This window comes from Dunckerocampus dactyliophorus, chromosome 1, assembly GCF_027744805.1.
Source record: "Dunckerocampus dactyliophorus isolate RoL2022-P2 chromosome 1, RoL_Ddac_1.1, whole genome shotgun sequence".
NCBI lineage: Eukaryota > Metazoa > Chordata > Actinopteri > Syngnathiformes > Syngnathidae > Dunckerocampus > Dunckerocampus dactyliophorus.
Window position 1 is genome coordinate 2,107,123 of NC_072819.1, and position 20,485 is coordinate 2,127,607.

A 20,485-nucleotide genomic window follows, 5' to 3' on the forward strand; every position below is an offset into this window, starting at 1 on the left:
AATATCCAGGATTATCAACAGAGAAGAGACCAAATGTTGTCCAAGATTCATTTTTATCATCACTATGCCGCAATAATGTCACAATTCCAACCATGACATTTCCATTTCACCTACCACTAACAATATCGATATCTGTTGGGATATGGGTAAAAAGTCAACATCGAGCATCTCTGGTTGTGTTGCGTGTCCCTGCAGAGAGTAACAGGCAACAGCAGATTCTGATCCTCTGATCATAACGTTGCATCAGAGTAAGAGCGGCAGTCATAACATTTTCTGATGTTGCATCTTTAAATAGTAGGAAGGCCATCACCGCATGCTGCGAGTATCCATGACAAGCGCGGCTCCTAATAGTCTGTATGACTGTCCCGACGCCGCACGTCGCTGATTAGGATCCAGCCAGCACAGGAACTTTACGCATAAACATGAGCTGCTGCAAGTTTGTGCGCAGTGAGATGATGTGCACTATCAGGGGCCGACAGGCGCGGCAGGGAAGGAAGCAGACATAATGAGTTTGCGCTGAGGAAACAAAGCCCGGTCGGCTTTGCGTTGTTATGCCCGGCCATATCAAAATACAGGAGTCGTCGGACGCAACTCACGTGGCGCGTGTTGATACGCAACGTGAGCGTGGGCCTGAAAAAGATCACTGACGAAAGCCTGAGTCGTAGCCCCAAATGATCTGACTCAAAAGTCGCCATTTAGCTTCCACGCTAACTCATTCAATCCCAGCCGTTTTTCCAAATTCAACCCCTCCAGGACCTTCCATTTCAGCCCATTTTCACAGATTTTTCAAGGCACGCAGAATATTGTGTCATATTGCTATATACACATAGAACCTACCAAGAGAAAGATTGGACTCGTTTGTTTCTACCTTTTTGCGTTCTTTAGTAATCAGCAGTAGAACATAGGTAAGTTTCAGGAAAATATCAGTTCCCAACTAAAAAATATATCAAAACAACTGCACCGCAACATAACACAAAAAAGGGTTGTTTAACAATCAAAATAACAATTTATTTACAAATACAACGGCATACAATTTTCAACTGCGTGTGTGCGCGCGTGTGCACACACGTGTGTGCGCGTGCATGTGTTAAAGTGTCCCTACAACACGTAACCTTCTGCATGCTACACTCCTTCACGCTCTCCCACTTCCTCCTTGCTGCCGAGCGTGTTGATACATGCAAAATATCCACGCCGAGCGCTTATCAAATGCACTTCATCCACCTTGTGGCCGTTTTTATGGCTTAAAACTGTTTGAAAAGTCACCTCTTTTTGACTTGCGCAACAAAATGTAAGCGGGTTCGGGTTGAAAAAAAAAGAAGTATGAATACGTCTTTGGTACGGAATGAGTTAAAGTGCTCTTCGCCTGGCGTCCTGCGGCCACCACTGACATTCATCCATCTTTGTGCCCGGGAGCAGCACCATTAGAGCATGGCATTTTATTTACAACAGCATGTGACATGTACCCATCTGTACCCGGCCAAAGGTCAAAAGGCGACGGTGATGATGGTATGAAGACTCGAGAGAGGCCTGATGACAGACCTTCACAGTTAACATTCCTGACTGCGTCTACTCTGACTACGTCCTAATATGGTGGCTGGAGTGGGAAGCTTCCTGGGGTTTTCGCTGGCTTTGACAAATAAAAGTGGCGTGATCTCAGAGAGGCTCCGCCACGTGCCTCGGCGTTGAGTTTGTTTGTGTAACCCAGGGGTGTCCAAACGATTTCCATCGAGGGCCGAATCATGAAAAATCAAAGGCTTTAAGGGCCACTTTGACATTTCACAAAGAAGCCCAGCCAGCCATTTTTGGTTGCCAAAACGTTAAGAAAATCTGTTGGTTGCCCCTTGGTTGCAGTGGAAAGTTTTTGTTACGTTTTTTTTTTTTTTACGTTGCGTGATGGTTACATGGTTGGTTCCCTCGATGGTCTCGTAACGTTCCCTCAACAGGTGGATGGATGTTGTTTTTTGGGTACCTGCTGGTTGCTGCATGGTTGCCGTGGGCGGTTTCAGTTACGTTCTAAAAGGTTACGTGTTGGTTGCTTTTTGGTTACCTTTTACATATCGTTAAAAAAACAGCAGCCTTCAGCTTTGTGATACAGGTGAAAAAGTGTATTGGTAGTGTAAACTTTTCTTCCTTAATTACACTTTTCTGCTGTTGTTTTATATTTTCTTGTAATTTATGACTTATATTTGCATATTTTGACTTCATTGTCGTAATATTAGAAGCTTTTCACAACCTAACTGTCCAAAAATTGCAACTCGCAACTCATAATATGACAACTTGAGCAAATAACGTCTGTTTTCTTTAATATTTCAACTTAAAATTCAATTCATTTTAGGAATTAGTTTTATTTTAATATTTACATGTTTTTTTTCCTCATAATGTTACAACTATTTTCTGTCATTTTATGACTTTATTGTCCCAATATTTCAACTTTATTCTCATAAAATTACTTCATTTTCTTGTTGAACTCATTCAATACCAAAGATGTAGTTATACATATTTAGAATCCCCAACGCCCGATCCCAACAACGTATTTCTACGTCTTTTACGTTTTTTTGCGGGAGAGGAAAAAAAGAGGTGATGATGCACCTCACCACTAATGCATTTCACCTCAGAGCACTTTTAAGCCATAAAAACGGCCACAAGGCGGCAGAAGTGCATTTGAGAACAGCTTGGCAGAGCTCATGTGGATGGAAAAATCACACGTGAAAGGAAGGAGGAGGTGTGAGAGCGTGGAGGGGTGTAGCGTGCAGCATTGGAGGAAAATTTCACAAAACACACACACGTGTGCACACGTGCACACACATAGTTTCGTTCCAAATGTGAAAATTGTAGATAGTTCATGGTATTATATTTGTTAAAAAAAATTATCTTGATGTAAAACAACCTCTTTTCTGTGTTGTTTTGTCGTGGTAGAGTTGTTTAGATATTTGAGCTGCCACAAAAGTAAAAAATATTTGTGCCAAAGTGAAAGTTATGCTTGAAATGTATCTTTTCACAAAAAAAGCTGTTTTTTTCCCTTTTTTTGTTAGTCGGGAACTGATATTTGGCTGGGATTGAATTAGTTGATATTTGAACTTGAACTTTAGGTTTTTTTTACTTTAATATTTAATGTGTCATATATTATATTATGTTTTTCTTATGTTTCTGTAACTTTTAACTTAACTTAACTTAACTTAACTTAACTTAACTTTTTTCTGTAATATTCTGACTTTATTGTGCTAATATTTCAACATTATTCTCATTCAATTACTTGAGTTTCTTTTTTTATTATTTTTTGCTGGTTTTTTTTATTTTTTTGTGTGTTTAATTTTATTATTAGAATGTGCTGTGGGACAAAAAAAACCCAAAACATGACCCCTGGCCACACTTTGGACACCCCTGGTGTAACCCATCCCCCAAAAATGTGATAACCAAACATTCATTGGTAACCTGAAAAAGGTCAAGCGTCTCAGCCGAGGGGCGGCTGTTTCCCCAAAACCCGCCCATCTTTTCTGTAGTCCAACTATTCCAGCAGAGATAACCAGGAAGTTGTCCTTCAACTTTCACCCCAAGATCATCTTCAGCCCAACATATATTATCTCACAAACAGTCCTTCCACACCCACAATCCCCTAAAGAACCCTCCTGCCCCCACAGGACCTAATGCCACATGGATGGCAGCCCGCCTGAGAAAGTGAATTCCATGCTCTCTCAGTGGCGGCCAAATAAGGACCGAAGCTCACAAAGCCTCTTTGGAGGGATTTAAGCTTCGCTGCCTCTCTGTTTTCCTTGGAGGGGGACCAAATCCATGCAGCGCCATGACAGTCGAGAGCCTGTTCCTCTCCGGTTTGACGTTTTGGCAAGTGTGGAATTTGCTGCATATTCTAATGTACATTCTGTTGCACATTCACAAAGGTGTTAAATCAAAGGGAAGTAGAAGAGCAGACAAATTAATGACGACGCGTGGCGGATGACAAGAGGCAAGGGTTGCACACGACCAGGCTTAAAGAAACCATGCGTTCATACGACGCGATGATCTTATAAGACGTGTCAACGTCTTGTGCACAACACAAGACGTTCCCCCCAGATTTTTGCAGCAATTTGAAGTGGCCTTTTGTTGTGGCCAGCCGAGGGCACACCTGGGCAACAATCACACTGTGCAATTAGCATTCTCAGGGCATTCAATCGATCACGACTGGACTGTTCAGGTTGTCTTACAAGACATTTCGCCTCTCATCCGAGCAGGCTTCATCAGTTCATGCTTAAAGACTAGGTGGGACACACACCGGTCAGACTAGATAGGACAGCTCTCATCTAGTTCATGCTCAAAGACTAGGTGGACACACACCGGTCAGACTAGATAGGACAGCTCTCGTCTAGTTCATGCTCGAAGACTAGGTGGGACACACACCGGTCAGACTAGATAGGACAGCTCTCGTCTAGTTCATGCTCAAAGACTAGGTGAGACACACACCGGTCAGACTAGATAGGACAGCTCTACTCTGAGAACCTTGTTCTCTACCTTAACGTAGATGGCTTCTCTCACTCCTCTTAAAAAACGTCCTTCTTCTCTGTCCAAAATGTGTACATTTTTGTCCAGAAGAGTTAGCCCATCTGTGTTGTGCCACGCCCTTCCTCAGTGGCTGCTTAGTTTCCCCAAAGTAAAAATCGTCGCATTCCTCACTGCAGTGGACAGCATATTGTTCTTCTGGGTGTGGGGGGGTCCTGTCTTTGGGGTGTACCAACCTCTGTCTCAAAGTGTTAGCAGGTTTGAAGTGCACGGCCTGACACACACGGCACGACAATGTTATTGCGTCTGTTGCACTTTTCTTCCTCATCCACCTTGCTTTTGTTCCTTCGGGAAGGAGATGCACACAGTTTGGGCAACCACAGGTTTTGAGGGCATCCCTAAGATGGTCTTTGTCTTTGGCCCGTGGGCTGGTGGGAACATGATCAGCTCTGTGTTGAGGGGATCTGATAACGCCCAGTGTGTGTTCCAGCGGTTGGTGAGGTATTGGTCAGTGTGTGGGTTTTCTGTAAACACAAACATCATCTGCAATGTGAACGTCACAGTCAAAAAAGCCAACGTATTGTCTTTGACATCCTCACGTGTGAACTTGATGTTTTTGTCCACTGAGGTCATGTGCTCCGTACTTCTTGGCTTCTAATTTTAACCCATGTGTCATCCACATATCTGTCCCAGTGACTTGGTGCTGTTCACTTACAGGAGTTAAGAGCCCTCCTTTCCTTGGTTGACCACGATAGGGGATGCTGGTGACCCCATAGCACAACTGTGCTTTTGTCTGTAAAAAGTTCCCATGAATTGAAAATGTGTTGTACTGAGGCAAAGTTCCAGCAAATGACATTTTTGTTCTGGGTTGATAGCGGCTCTATCATGGAAGGTGTGGCCGAGGTGTAAACGCTGCCTCACGGTTTCCACTGCATCCTGGGTTGGAATACAGGTGAACAGGGAGGTGACATCAAAAGAAACCAGTTTCATTTTTGTCCAGTTTTAAGTGTCTGATTTTCTTGACAAAGTCCATTGAGGTTTGGATGTGATGTGGTGTTTTGCCCACCAGGGGTGCTAAGATGTTGGCCAAATACTCCAAAACATCAAAGTGGCCCTTGCATCCTTCCATTGATCAATATGTGGCCCTCGTGGACACGTTTGGACACCTCCGAAGTAGAAGAATAACCAGATGAAGCCATTGCAGTAGAAACTGTGTGCGAATGCTGAAATGCTGACGCTGAACTGAAATGCAGAATAAATGTTGATATATCCTAGAAGTGTGTTGAAGTCCGTTCATCGACTGAGGATCGAACCGGCAACCAGCAGTTTGGGAAACGACCGCTTCACAACCTGAGCCATGCCGCCGTGCACAGAAACATGTTATCTTAAATGTCAAATTTCCACATTGAAATTGTCCATGCGTTTGCAATGGGAGAAATGTCACAGAAAATACTGAATTATGGAAAATGTGGGATTTAAAAAAAAAAATTATAAAAAAGTCCTGTACATTCAAGTCAAATGTACGTTTAACAACTACACGAGGACCGTGGATCGAACCAGCAACCTTTGGGTTGGGAGATGACCAATCACACAAATTTTATATTTAATTTTATATACGTGTTAATGTTTTTCATCATTCACACTCGGCCTGTCACGATCGATTAATCGAATGATAAAAACAACAAGTGGAATGAACGGAGAGAGTGAATCCTCCTCTCATTCAGCCTCTTTGTGGAGGCGGGGCTACTAGTGATAGCGGGGCTACTGGTGAGTGGATACACAGACAGCGTGCAAGCAGTTAGCAAGTTAGCAAGCAAACTAGCAAGCTAATATGAATGGAGGCACAAAAGCTCCAGTGTGGAGGTGCAGCAGAGCTTTCATCCCGACAGTCAACCGGCAAAGTAAATATAAAACGAAACAGCGCAAAATGGTGCTACATTGCAAAAGAAATGTAACCCTTTTCGGTAAATTGACAGACAGTAAGAATTGCCTGGTACAATGCACATGTACGTGTCACAAACAGCAATTCCTGAACTGTGTAACCCAGTGAGAGAAGACGTGTTGAAGAACATCAGAAACATTGCATTTTATTCCGCCACCACAGATATGTGGGCCAGCTCAAATATGACCTCCTCCATTAGTTTAACAATACACTACATAACTGCGTGTGTGTTTTTTTTCTTAACAGGGACAGGCTCTATTTTCTATTATGGGTTATTATTGTGATTTTTATTTAAGTGCAATTTTTGCTAAAAGAGACCGAGAGTCCATTTTTTTGTCTTTTTTGTAATGCTGTTTGTTTAATTTATTTAAAAGCTCAATTACAATGTTAAATACTCTTCAGAAATTCAAGTTTATTGCTTTTGATACAATGTACCGTGGAAAAAACTGTCAATAATATTGATTATCGACAATAATTTGTCGGACAATGTGTTATCTAAATGGCCTTCTTATTGAAGCCATTCTACAAACAAGAGTTCACCTCCCAACCGCCACAGTTGTGTGACGGCTTTGGTCCAAGAGGAACTTCACAAAGCAGACGCACAAGAGGCCGAGGACCACGGATGAGTGGGAAAGTAGCTATTGGATCACGGTCAGGCCGCAACGAGAGATGAGTGAGCCAATCACTACTACTTCTACAAAACAGACCTTTAAATGAGGAACTGATGAAGATCAGATGTGCAATTGCGGCTTGCTTTGGACACAGACGGAAAACCTTCCAATTGGAAAAGGCCGCAGTGGCGTTACACGCTGTGATTGCATGTCATAAACGTGAGGTCATTTCATCAGGCTGTCAATTGTGGGAAAGAGCCAACATTCACAACATCTTTTTCAACCAAAGCTCTCCTGATTTGCAAGATTTGAGGGTCCGGCTGGTGTGCAGCACACTTAAAAGACCCGGAACCTTCACATGATGTTGTGCAGTCCTCAGACACAGGATGTTGTCCCTCAGTAGACCACTAAAAGCACAGTCAAACCAGGACAAAAACAAGCGATGTGATGGAATGTCATCTTGTAAGGATTCTTTGCAGGCCAACTCTATACACAAATTTATTTCTGGCAGCGCGTGTTTTTCACTTATCGGCAAAGGAATGCAGCGAGCTGCCTTCTTCGTCCGCTACTACCTTCCCCAAGCCCTGCTTGTTTAACATTTAGCGTGAACAACCATTTTCAGCACATGATTTGATACAATTCTTCCACATTTCTCTTGGGGGTGCTCTCTAATGGGTGAGCATGTAACCTTCCCTGAGGGGAACCCGGTTCTATAAGGGGAGACAAACAGCTGTTCTATTAGCATATGTCTTCACATTACGACGCACAAGGGAGACATGACTCTCTCTCTTACTATGGGCAAGGTGAGAAAAGGTGGCAAGTGTTCTCTGGAGGTTTTAAAGCAAATTTAGAACACGGGCAGACTTTGCAGTGCCCAGTGACGGTGCAGTAAACCTGCATTCCAGTCTGTTGTCTGGCCCGTTAAGTGGGAAACAGGGCGCACAAGCTGAGTGACCTCTCGACCACTCATGTTTGACTGCTACCCCTGTTGCTGGCCAAAGGTCAAAGGTAAGTGATTGCTAACATCAGTCTTGTCAGGACTGAGAGGGGGTGTTGAGAGGGGAAAAGTGACTCAAACCATGCAGCTCCACTAAGAAAAAGATGCACATTTGACTGCCCGCGTAAGCATAACAGCATTTGGGGGGGGGGGGCATGCAGTTTAACATCAATATCAAAAATCTTTTTAACACCACAGCACATTCTAAAGCATTCTAAGATCAGTCATGCAAACCCCCAAAGCACCCTAAAAACAACTCTTACCTGTACACTGGTGCAACACTCTTTCCAGCTCTGTCTGGGTTCTACCTCCGCATTTCCACTGCCTGCACAACACCCACCACCCTCACCACCTCAGGCGAGGACGGGGGCAAGAGAGGGAGCACCAAATACATATACTTTTGCCCTCCTCCTCGGCCACAGCTCCCCCCTTGCTCAAAACACCAGCAGTAATCCCGGACGTGTGCCAGAGCGCTACTGAACTCGGTGTGCAGCCTTCCGACTGGACCAGGATGCACTCTTTGTGCTGCTGGCTCAGGCTTCTATTCTGACTGCCAAGTAGTGTCCAAACACACTATATAAGGCCAAGAAAGTGGCTCGGGGCTGCTTGGTGCCCAAAGCGAGGCAGTAACTGCATCCTTGCCTCTCTGATCCCCGTCTGTCTAATTTTCCTGTCTGCACTCCTTCTGCCTTTGCTATCCTCCCGTAGCTGCTGGCAGTGAGAATAACTCTCATTGCATCAACAGCATCGTGAAACTGCATTAGAAACGGGCACGTCTGAATCACTCACCCGCCAATAACAGTAAATAACAGGTAAATAACATAATGTCAGACAAAACACAAACACTTGTATTGCGATGTCGTGTCAAATTGCCTCGGTTTTCGTACTTTTCAGTTTTCGTCGATCTGCTGATTGTTTGCAGGACAACGCAAGAAGTGCTGAACTGTCCGTCAACTTTCTATGCCGCTGTTCCTGTTCAGCATCATGAGAAATGACGGCCACTGGCCACTGGGCAAGAATCAGTCCCACTCTGGCTGTGGGAGAGTCAGCCATGTGAATCACTATGCAGTCATCCCTCTTTTATTGCAATCCAGACCCGACCGTGATAACCGAATTTCCGCACTGTTGGGTTCCTTAGTTCCTGGAGTTTGAGCATGGAAAACTTGTTTACAACCTTCTAAATATGTTTTTTTTAACATTATTAGAGCCCTCCAGACATGAAATAACACCCCTTAAGACATTTAAGACTGTGACTGCTGTAAATGTGTCACAGTGCTTGGGGAGCTGAGTGGGCGGTGGACAGGAAGTGACGTCGGGGGTTCAGAGTTGAGTTTTAGCTTTGCGTGGGTTACGGCTGCAGCAGCAGCCCGTGTTAGTGATTATTGTGCCTGTTGTGAGATCATTCAAACCTGCAATAAAAGCCAGTTGCTTTGGCGATCAAGTCTGGTGCTTGTGTGTTCTACATATCATTTTTGAATGCGTCTTCTGAATGCCTAATATTTGCATTTTAGCTCATTTAGACAAAAACACGTAAAATTTCGATTTGCATATTTTTCTTGACTAATAACAGGCCGTATTTAACCACAAAACACCGTGATTTCCTTCTGATTTCTATGATGCAAATGTCTCTTTTGAACGCATATTGTTTTGAGAAGCCGAACTCTTTACTTAAGCGGCCACAGCTACTGAGCGGAACGGCCTTCCTTGTCACGGAAATCCGGCCACAATCGGACTCACGGGGCCGAGTGGGGGCTTGGTAAGTCACTGTTGGTGCACTACACTGCTGCTGGGGATGTCATACCACTTCATGTCAAAAAATCCCAGCTATCCCTCTAAGCTCGCCACAATAAAAGGCCACCCCAAAAATGTGCAGTGTTATTCCACAGCACGATGCCAAAGCGTGAGGGAGCGTGCCGTATTCAATCCAATACATTAAAACCGCAGCGTTGGGAGCCTTTTATTGTGGCCAGCGTAAGGCACACCTGTGCAATAATCATACAAGTAGCATCTTGCCACACCTGTACGGTGAACGGATATATATACAATATACGAGAGATACAATATACGAGAGAAATCGGCCTTTTGTGTACATCGAAAAAGTTGATGAATTCTGGGTCCAGATCATGAAAAGTGGGAGCAAAAACAAACGTACTTGAAGATGTAATATCTTTCACATACTTGAGGTGAACTTAGTTCACGACCTCCAGGAAAGATGAAGGTTAATTAGGCTGTCAGTCATCAAACCGCAGCAGGTTATGAGGCCGCCTGTCTGCCAGTCGCGCTGCGTCTGTGGCGCTGAAGGGCATCACTATGGAGACACGCGGTGACGCCTCTCTGATGCGACATGTTTGCACCGCGGCAACAGTCTTGCGTTTGTGAAGGAGGAGCAGGGAGGCGTGACTTCAGCAGCGATGCAACGAGTTTGTGTGTGTGTGTTCACTCCTCCCCTGCTACTGCGCTACCTTTTTCATTTTCATGCTCAGATGGTTGTGCTCATTTCGTGCCAACATTCTTGAGAGCCGCTCACCGCCTCCCTCGATGCCGGTTTTACTGTTTGTTTTAAGTTTGACCAAAAAGACAAAACTGCCAAAACAGAGCAAATGTCAAAACTATTTTAAGAGGGTGCACATGCGGCGCACGTTCACATGTCAGTGCTTCCAATCTTATCATTTGCCAGCGGGGAAAAAAGTGACATTCGTATTTTAATATTGGAATGACTAATACGCAGATGGAAAATGGATCCATGGTCCATGGTTCTTGCCCTGAAAAGGGTGGCGTGCCATCTCCGGGTCGGGGATTGCTCACGGATGGAACGCAAGATCCACAGGCGAATTGGTGTGGCGTCTGCAGTGATGCGGACTCTGCATCGGTCCGTTGTGGTGAAGAGGGAGCTGAGCCGAAAGGCGGTCTGACCCTCGCATATGGTCATGACCTTTGGGTAGTGACCGAAAGGACAAGATTGGGGGTACAAGTGGCCGAAATGAGTTTTCTCCTTAGAAATAAGGTGAGAAGCACTCAGAGTAGAACCGCTGCTCCTCCGCATTGATAGAAAGCAGATGTGATGACTGAGGCATGTGGTCAGGATGTCTCCGGACGCCTCCCTGGGGAGGTGTTCAGGGCACGTCCGACTGGTATGAGGCTTCAAGGAAGACCCAGGACACGTTGGAGAGACTACGTGTCTCAGCTGGCCTGGAAACACCTCGGGATCCTCCGGGAGGAGCTGGACAAAGTGGCTGGAGAGAGGGAAGTCTGGGCTTCCCTGCTTAGGCTGCTGCCCCCGCGACCCGACCTCGGACAACCGGTAGAAGATGGATGGATGGATGAACAATGCACAGTTAGCACTTGAGCATGTACACATTAAGTGTGCCACCACTAGGGATGGCTACCAGTAACGGTAGTTTTATAGGCACCGACCGAAGTCCGTCGGTACGACCGGGCACCGACTCACGTCAACGCAAGTCTCCATGGCGTGTCATGACGCCGCTCCTAGCAAAATTCACTTCACCAGGGAAGAAGACGAAGCCAACAAGGACACAAATGAAAGTTACAGAAGCTGAAATAAGTCATATTTTGGAGGTATATGGATAACAAAACCAACCTGTTTAATGCCAGAATGTTCGGGAGGAAGACACTTAATACTGTATGTGGAGGAGCAGCGGTTCTACTCCGGGTTTCTCCCGGATGACAGTGCTTCTCACCTCATGTCGAAGGGAGAGCCCAGCCACCCTACGGAGTAAACTCATTTTGTTGTACCCGCGACCTGGTCCTTTCGGTCACTACTAACTGCGCATTGGTATCTGTGGAATGCGCCTTCCATACTTCTTCCGATCAGCCAAACTCACACATAAATACTGTACAGTAGCTGTGCAGGACTGCAGGCAGTAAAATGGGGCTGAAACTGGGCCTCTTGCAATATTAAAGGGCTGCTGCTTTGTATTTTATGGAGCATGTTGTTGACCGCATGTCAAATTAAAGGCTTCCCAGTCACACGTTCACACATGTTCGGATGTGGATTCGAGCCTCAAACACGAGGTGGCGTTGGGTGCATTGCAGTCACTTTTTACACCATTAGAGATGAGGTACCTGCTTCTATATTATTTGGATTTATACTGCATATTGTTTTGTGTCGGTGGCCATTTTTATGTTGATTGTTAACAAGGACTATGAGGAAACTACAGTACTGGTCAAAAGGTTGAACACATGGCATTTGTCTGTCCGAATCTTTTACTGCCCTTAGCTGAAGTAATTCCGTTTTACTTTCTGACATGGCACCTCTGGCAGCAGGACTGGGGTGGGTAACTGGGAGAATTACCCGTGGGTCACTTCGCTTTCACTTCACGTTTGGGCCGGAGGAGGAAAAAACCCGAAACCCACTATCATCTCAGCTGATACCTAAAGGTATAAAGTATACATAGGCTGTAATACGTCTCTGCTTAGCGCCCTAACTTAGCCACGGTTGGCCCTGGCGCTGGTAAATTAGCATTTAGCAGCATGTGTTATTCTGTTCTGTACAACACGTTATGTTGTCAATCATGGGCCCACAGAATCTTCACGTTTCTTCCATTGACGATGCCCCGCTTAGCAGCATGATTGCAATGATTTTATCCTGTTGGTGAAAACGAGAAGACGAGGAGGCCATGAAGGCAAAAGTATGAATTTATTTCACCATGTCAGATTAGATGACGCACACACACAGCAGAAATGATGACGGGCTATAACAGGGGTCTCCAAAGTGCGGGGCGGGGGCCATTTTCAGCACACAGCTAGCTTTTTATTGGCCCTCAGCATATTTTATAAATAATATTTATTAATTATTAAAGATGTACAGTAATCCCTCGTTTATCGCGGTTAATTGGTTAAAGACCCAATCGTTAAGTATTTCAGCAAATATTATGTGAATAATAGCAAATATTGTAAATGAAATATTTTCATTGTTACAGCATAAAAACTGTTACCAACCTTCTAAATATGGTTTTTAACATTATTAGTTGAAATAACACCACTATAATCAGCTTTACAAAAGACGTAAATAGGACTTGTGCTCGTGTGTGTTGCTGTAAATGTGCTCCGGTGCTAAGGGAGCTCAGTGGGACAGGAAGTGATGTTGGGGGTGTCATTGTGATGTTATTGTGCCTGCTGTGAGATAATTCAAACCTGCAATAAAAGCCTGTTGCTCCGGTGATCATGTCTGGTGCTTGTGTCTCATCAAACATTACAGTAACATTAGTGACACCTAGTGACCAGTGTAAAATACTACAAGTCATCACGTGTTTCAATGTGCCTTCTGAATGCTTTATAATTGTATTTTGGTTCAGTTAGCCAACTTCATGCTTAGAAATTCTAATTTAACATTAAATTAGCTTCAAATATGTAACAGTGTGATTTATTGATTCATATATTTTTGAAAAACTTTCATAGAGTGAAGCCGCAAAATTTGAAAATTGATGTGACGAGTGAAGTATATTATGAGAGATTACACTTATTTGCTTAATCAGCTATAACGCACAGGTGAGATGTCGATGTTTAATTCAGATAGCTTAGCATACAGTGTTTGTCACACTTAAATGTTTCAGGTCACTAAGCACATTTAAATACACTCCTGTCACCACCAATGGCCGGACATTCTCCTTCAGCGGAATTCATGCTTCCATTTATCACAGCAAGTCTTCCAGGTCCTGAAGCAGCAAAACAGCCCCCGACCATCACACTACCACCACCATATTTTACTGTTGCTATGATGTTCTTTTTCTGAAATGCAGTGTTACTTTTACGCCAGATGTAATGGGACACACACCTTCCAAAAAGTTCAACTTGAGTATTTTCTCAAAGGTCTTGGGGATCATCAAGACGTTTTCTAGCAAAATTGACACGAGCCTTCATGTTGTTTTTGTTCAGCAGTGGTTTTGGTCTTGGAACTCTGCCATGCAGGCCGTTTTTGCCCAGTGTCTTTCTTATGGTGGAGTCATGAACACTGACCTTAACTGAGGCAAGTGAGGCCTGCAGTTCTTGAAGCCGTGTAGCTTTGGATGTTTTTCCTCCCTTAACAATAAAAAGGTTCATTTAAAAAGTGCATTTTGTGTTGAGTTGTGTTGACATTGACTAATGTTTACATTTGTTTGATGATCTGAAACATTTAAGTGTGACAAACATGCAAAAAAAAGAAAGAAATCAGGAAGGGGGCAAACACTTTTTCACACCACTGTATATTAACCAATCACTGCCAAGCACTTGAGCTTGCTTAAAGGAAGACGCTCCTCCTCCAACACTGAACACTGTGCTATGTTAGCTCCAACTAGGCTAGCTATAAACACACATCTCTAACAACTTTTTAAAATCAAACAAGTGCTGCAAGGCATGCTGAGAAGCCAGACGCATGTCCAGCAACGCTGTGGAGGAGGAAGCGCTTCCAGAGAACAGAATTCTGATGTCTATGAACAATGTCAGCGTGATTGACAGGACTGCTGAAACCAGTGCACTGCTAAGTGGCTATCGATGCCCAACGAAGTGTTGAAACGTGTTATAAATAAAAAGGACACAATGGTAACAGGTGAACGTTCTTGCTTCATTTATTCAATTTCAACCATAAAAAGTGGGCTTAAAAAGCTGCCCCATTCTGGGCCTGTCTGTCAGTATTCCACCGTTTATTTCTTATTATTGATTTTCCAAATAAATTTGTCTCCAGGGCGAGTTAGAAACTGCTGCAGCCACACCAAGACATGCAAGCAGTATTTTAGGAACCAAGCCAGACCACAACAACTGCTCTCCAGCCCAGTTGTTTAGAAGTATTCAGACAGCCACTTCCCCGTCATCCCTCCCGGCACCCACGCGGCCAAAGCTCAGCTCCATCTTTTTGAAGCCACCGCGCCTTCAATCGCACAGAAAGCCACTGCAGCATCGTTCCAAGACAGAGAAAAAAAAGTGATACTAGGTTGACACAAAGCAACGCACGGTCTGTGACACACGTGTATTCGCAATCGGATGTTCCGGTTCGGTACGCACTAGGAAGGCAATAAAGGTGAGGGCCCGGAAATGTACAGTACATTCAACGTGGAAGTGGAGGCGTTGCAATGCATCCCCCCCAAGCCTGGGTAGTGTGCCTAAAAGCAGACAAAATCGTCGTGGGGGCGCAGATCCAGGAGTGCAGAGCACCTTCAGAAGCCCAGGGAGGGTGCCTAAAAGCGGCCCAAAACAATGCAGCCCAGCCTTTGGCTAGTGGAAGTCATGGCTAGCCATAAGAAGCTAAGGAGACACCCGTCCTTTGTTCAAGTCTCCTATTTCTGAACAATTCGCCATACCGGTGAAAAACGTAAACGGGCAAAGACAAGTGGAAAAGACAAAATCAGCCGGCATTGCTCAGTAAAGATCAGAAACGGAGCTAAATAAAATAAATGGAATAAAATATTAATTCATATTGTTACTGAAGCGTAGGTCGTTCAATGTGTGTAGCGAGCTGCTGGAGATCTTCTACCAGCGCCCTGTACTTTGCTGTGGTTTGCTGGGGGAGCAGCACCAGCAAAAAGGACATAAACCGGATGGACAAACTGATCCGGAAAGCCGAACAAGTTATCGGCACTCAGTTGGAGGTGTTTGTAACAGTGAGAGACAGGAGGACGCGGGACAAAGTGCTCTCCATTATTATCATTGTCCAACATACTCCTCCAGTTCCGTTCCCACAGTGAACGCTATAGGACTTCACTCATTCCACATAGCATCCAGCTCTACAATACCTCACCTGCCGGTAAAAGTTCACAACATTATTGCACTGTACTGTCTGCCCTCCCTTGCAGAAAGTGTAAGTTGACCTGGATTTGCCATATTTTTGCACACTATTTGTAAGTGTGCAAATCTTGTTTATCTTACATTTTTTAATTTTATTATATTTTCTTCATATTACATTGCATTTTATTTAAGAGTGTTTGTCTTTTTCTTCTGCAATTGAGCAACTGTAACCAAGCAATTCCCATTGTGGATCGATAAAGTCTGCCTAAGTCTAAGTCTAAGTCTAAGTCTACGTCTAAGTCTAAGTCTACGTCTACGTCTAATACAGTTTAATTTGCCTCCATTGGGTTGGTTTCATCGTCTTTAATGTACAAAATGTCCTTCGGTTTTTCTCTACGCTATAGCTTTATTTCAAAGAATACAAATAAAAAAATGAGAAGTGCTAATAATATATAATTTTATTGATACATAATTCAATTTTTTTTAGCATTTAAGCTGAAAGTTTATTTCATTAGCTATTTAATGTTGTACTTGACACACATGTTGGCAACGTCACACCTTCTTGACACCCTCATTCCAATCATAATAGGCCCCATTAATGCGTCATAAACGGCATAAAATGTGCGGACGCCAGCATAAAACATCCCAGCAACTGGCTGGTGAGTGGGATGGTAATGCCTCTAATAAACAGAAGGAATAAAATCATGCCCGCCGACGTATTTACTGTGATAATGTCAGCGGTGAAAGATAAAACCAGCGTTTAGTTAAAGAACGTCCTCCGTCAAAAGATTTCCGCTTTCAGCGTCAGTCACCGCAAACGACTTTTCCTGGTTTGCGGCGTTCAGCGCTCAGCCTGAATTCCTGCAGAGACATTTGAGTCGAGGGGCGAGCAGTGAGGATGTTTCGGTTGAGAATCAGGGCAGGCTGAGGAGAGACGAGGGTGACGACAATTTTCAGCATCGCTCCCGACCGACAGAAACCACTAAACGCAGCCTAGTCCAGCTCTGTCCTCTTTCCTCCCCTTTCATTTGCTCCACATCCCTCTCTTTTCCACCACCACACACTGGAATCACGTTTAAAGAGTCAAAGCAGGGAAACAGGGAGGGGATGTGTGTGATATTCCATACATTCAGTATTACTATATTGCACGCATGCATACAGCTTTCCGGTGCAGTATAAGCTTAGTGCAAGTTGGACAGTGTCTTACCTTAACTTCACATTTTTTATGGCAGGACAGCCGACAAGCTGCGAGAAGAAAGACAAGTATTACATTTTGCATGTAATATGTTGCTGAAATTGCATGCACACGTCGCCCCTGCTGTGGTACTTTCAGCTGCTCAGTGCGCTGGAAATGCAAACTTCAACAAGGCCAGCGCCTCAAAGTGCTGTGGTGCTGCCCCCAAGTGGCTGCAAAAGGAAAACATCCACCATGTGGGGAAAAAAAAACATCAAGAAGCAACCAATCAAAGATCTCGATGTGTGCTATCGTTGATTGGTGATCAGTAAGTTGACACAATGATCTCATAGACCTACATTTGCAAGCAAGAGACAGCAGCTCCAGTCACGGCCATGAATGTTTTTGGCTAAAGAAGCTACAGGCATGGCCAAACACATTGGTGTCTTTGGCAGGCCAGCATTTTCGGCCATGACTGTAGCTTGACAACACTGCAAACGGACAGACGGTCATCCAACAGTCTCAACAATCAGACAGTCTGACTCATAATAACAATAACACGCATTCTATGTGAGTAAACAGTGACCAAACTTGAACTGTATTTACAAAGTGCCTGCAAGGCATGCTGGGTGGCGACTCCTCTCCAAGCTACAATATACAGTAATCCCTCGCCAAAAATATATTCATGAATAAAGCAGGCTGTTTCGTGGTTGAACATTGCCTATTATTAGTCAAAACATATGCATATTTATGTAATTTAAAAGAAAATTGGCCTAAATCAAGCATTTTCAAGCATAAAAATGGCTAAATGGACAAAAATACAAATATGAGGCATTCAAAGTCATTGTGTTGATATGTAGTGTTCTACACTGGTCACTAGGTGTCAGTAATGTTACTGCAATGTTTGGTGAGACACACAAGCATCAGACCTGAGCGCCAGAACAACAGGCTTTTATTGCAGGCTTGAATGATCTCACAGCAGAAACAATCATCCCTAACACGGACTACTGCTGCGGCCGTAACCCACGCTGAGCTAAGACTCAACTCTGGCTTCCTGTCTGCCAACCCACTCAGCTCCCTTATAGCACCGGAACACATTTACAGCAACATACACAAAAACAAATGTATGTCTTATTTTCTCTTATTATGTCAACTATATTGGGTAATACGAATATAAAGCTGACCATAGGGGTGTTATTTCATGTCTAGAGGGCTCTAATAATGTTGAAAAGCATATTTAGAGGTAGTAAACGCATTTTCTATGTCTTATTTTATCTTATTATGCCTACTATATTGGTTAACAGGCATGTAAAGGTGACTATAAGGGTGTTATTTCATGCCTTGAGGGCTCTAATAATGTTAAAAAGCGTATTTAGAAGGTAGTAAGCAGGTTTTCTATGTCTTCTATGTCTTATTTTCTGTTATTATGTCTACTATATTGGGTAATACAAATGTAAAGTTGACTATAGGGGTGTTATTTCATGCCTAGAGGGCTCTAATAATGTTAAAAATCATATTTAGAAGGTAGTAAGCAGGTTTTTTATATCTTCTGTGTCTTATTTTCTCTTATTATGTCTACTATAGGTAATACAAATGTAAAGGTGACTAGAGGGGTGTTATTTTTTGTCTAGAGGGGTCTAATAAGGTTAAAAAGTGTATTTAGAAGGTCATAAACAGGTTCTCTATGTCTTATTTTCTCTTATGTCTACTATGTTGGTTAATGTCCATGTAAAGGTGACTATAGGGGTGTTATTTCATGTCTAGAGGGCTCTAATAAGGTTAAAAAGCGTATTTTGGAGGTAGTAAGCAGGTTTTCTATGTCTTATTTTCTCTTATTATGTTTACTATATTGGTTAATAGGAGTGTAAATGTGACTATAGGGGTGTTATTTCATGTCTAGAGGGCTCTAATCATGTTAAAACCCATATTTAGAAGGTGGTAAACAGGTTTTCTATGCTCTCATTACAAAAATATTCCATTTATAAATAACGAATCCTACTTTGTGGAAACTCACTTATCACGGACGGGATTACTGTACAACTAAATCATCAATTCACTTGGGCAAATAAACATAAACATCTGCCTGAGAGGGAAATGTGTTAAAGGGGTCTGGACCTTGGGGAGCTGCAGCTAATAACCACAATAACCACAAGCATCTGGAGGGTTTAGGTGACCATACATGCGCCATGACTGCATACTGCGGTCAAAACACAGCTTATAGAGGAACAAAAGAGGGATGAAGGTAATTCTCGTACACTCTTGCAGATCCCCATCCCCCCTATTTTCTCTCCCTGTTCTGCCTCTCTCTACCACCCCACTTTCTCTCTTATCTAGGCTAATTCAGCAGCAGCAGCCATGCTAATTTTAACAGCAAATCTGCAGCCAAAGCCCCGTACAAGGCTGATCTCCTACTGCTGGGTCTCTTCATTTGTCAGCGCGGCTTCATACGCAAGTCTGCGCTGCACAAAAGCGCATGCAGCTATGCGCAAAAAACAAAACTGCCTGCACGTGCGTGTAAATGGATCATAATTCAAGACTGCACACTGGGAGAGACGAGATATTCCCGAGCATCCTCAGCCTACATTCAGCGCGGCATCCTAATGTTTATGGCAGCCGTGACCGCAATTTGCTGAGCTAAACGGACAAAGTAGGTCGTCAGTGGGAGCGGCCTTTCCCAGTGTGGCGGAAGAGGCGAGGAAAAACTGAATAATAAAATAAACAATGCATCAGGATGCGAGCAAGTACCCACCTTTGCAGATGAGGCCCTCCTTTGTGATGGCCTGCTTGCATATATCACAGCTCTTGGCCTTCTTGAATGGCTTCAGCTTGAAGGAGTGCGTGTGGACACCCTCCAACTCATCAGGCTGAGAAGAAATGGAGACAAAAAAGTTGTCATCACGCAGTGTTTGTGGAATAACGCTTTCTTGTCCTGGAACCATAACCATAGTGTTGCTATCACAATGGAACGATTCACACTTGCACATTAATGCCATCAGCAGGAATGATGAAGAAGTGGCGAAACAACCTCACAGCAGCAAAATACTGTGGGTGATTATGTGTGTGTGTGTGTGTGTGTGTGTGTGTGTGTGTGTGTGTGTGTGTGTGCTGTGGGTGATTCCTCCAGGATACGGTGCAGCATCTTGAGAAACAACACCTTTGGCTTTGCACTCAAGAGTGGAGCTGAGCAAAAACCCTCCTGGATGTTATGTTTTTCCTCTCCCGAAATGTCATTTGCCCATCATTCTTCTCCCCGAGCGGCCTCTTCATGAGTCATAGCAGCGATGTCATTTCCTTTTTTGTGTTTGTGCAGCTTGAATGAGCCGCGACCGGCTCTGCGGAACTGTGAATCTCGGCTGAAAACAACATTTTACAGTCATTTGCCCGCTTCAAGGTCTCCCTGTTGATGAACAATAGCTCAGTGCTGTGGATGTGACTTGATCAGAAGCGCAGCTACCTGGTTGTCATGGCAACGAGGGTCAAACTTTCACGACTTTTCAGAAACCCATCTTTTTCTCAAAACAACAGGCCAGTAAAAAAACCATCCTTTGTGC

At 43.9% G+C, this 20,485-nt stretch overlaps 1 protein-coding gene across 7 annotated transcripts in view; it reads right to left on the bottom strand.

Annotated features, from left to right (window-relative positions):
• tns1a (tensin 1a) overlaps positions 1-20,485 on the bottom strand; it is an 81,489-nt gene that overhangs the window by 46,556 nt on the left and 14,448 nt on the right. For 6 of the 7 annotated variants that reach the window (XM_054795854.1, XM_054795890.1, XM_054795882.1 and 3 more), the window contains 2 exons: positions 19,684-19,798; positions 16,968-17,005 (listed from right to left, as the gene is read on the bottom strand). In XM_054795854.1, the coding sequence (XP_054651829.1) occupies positions 16,968-17,005; positions 19,684-19,798 (153 nt within the window). Of the gene's footprint in view, positions 1-8,304; positions 16,921-16,967; positions 17,006-19,683; positions 19,799-20,485 lie in introns of those variants that run through there. The other variant, XM_054795909.1, reaches the window with a different exon arrangement.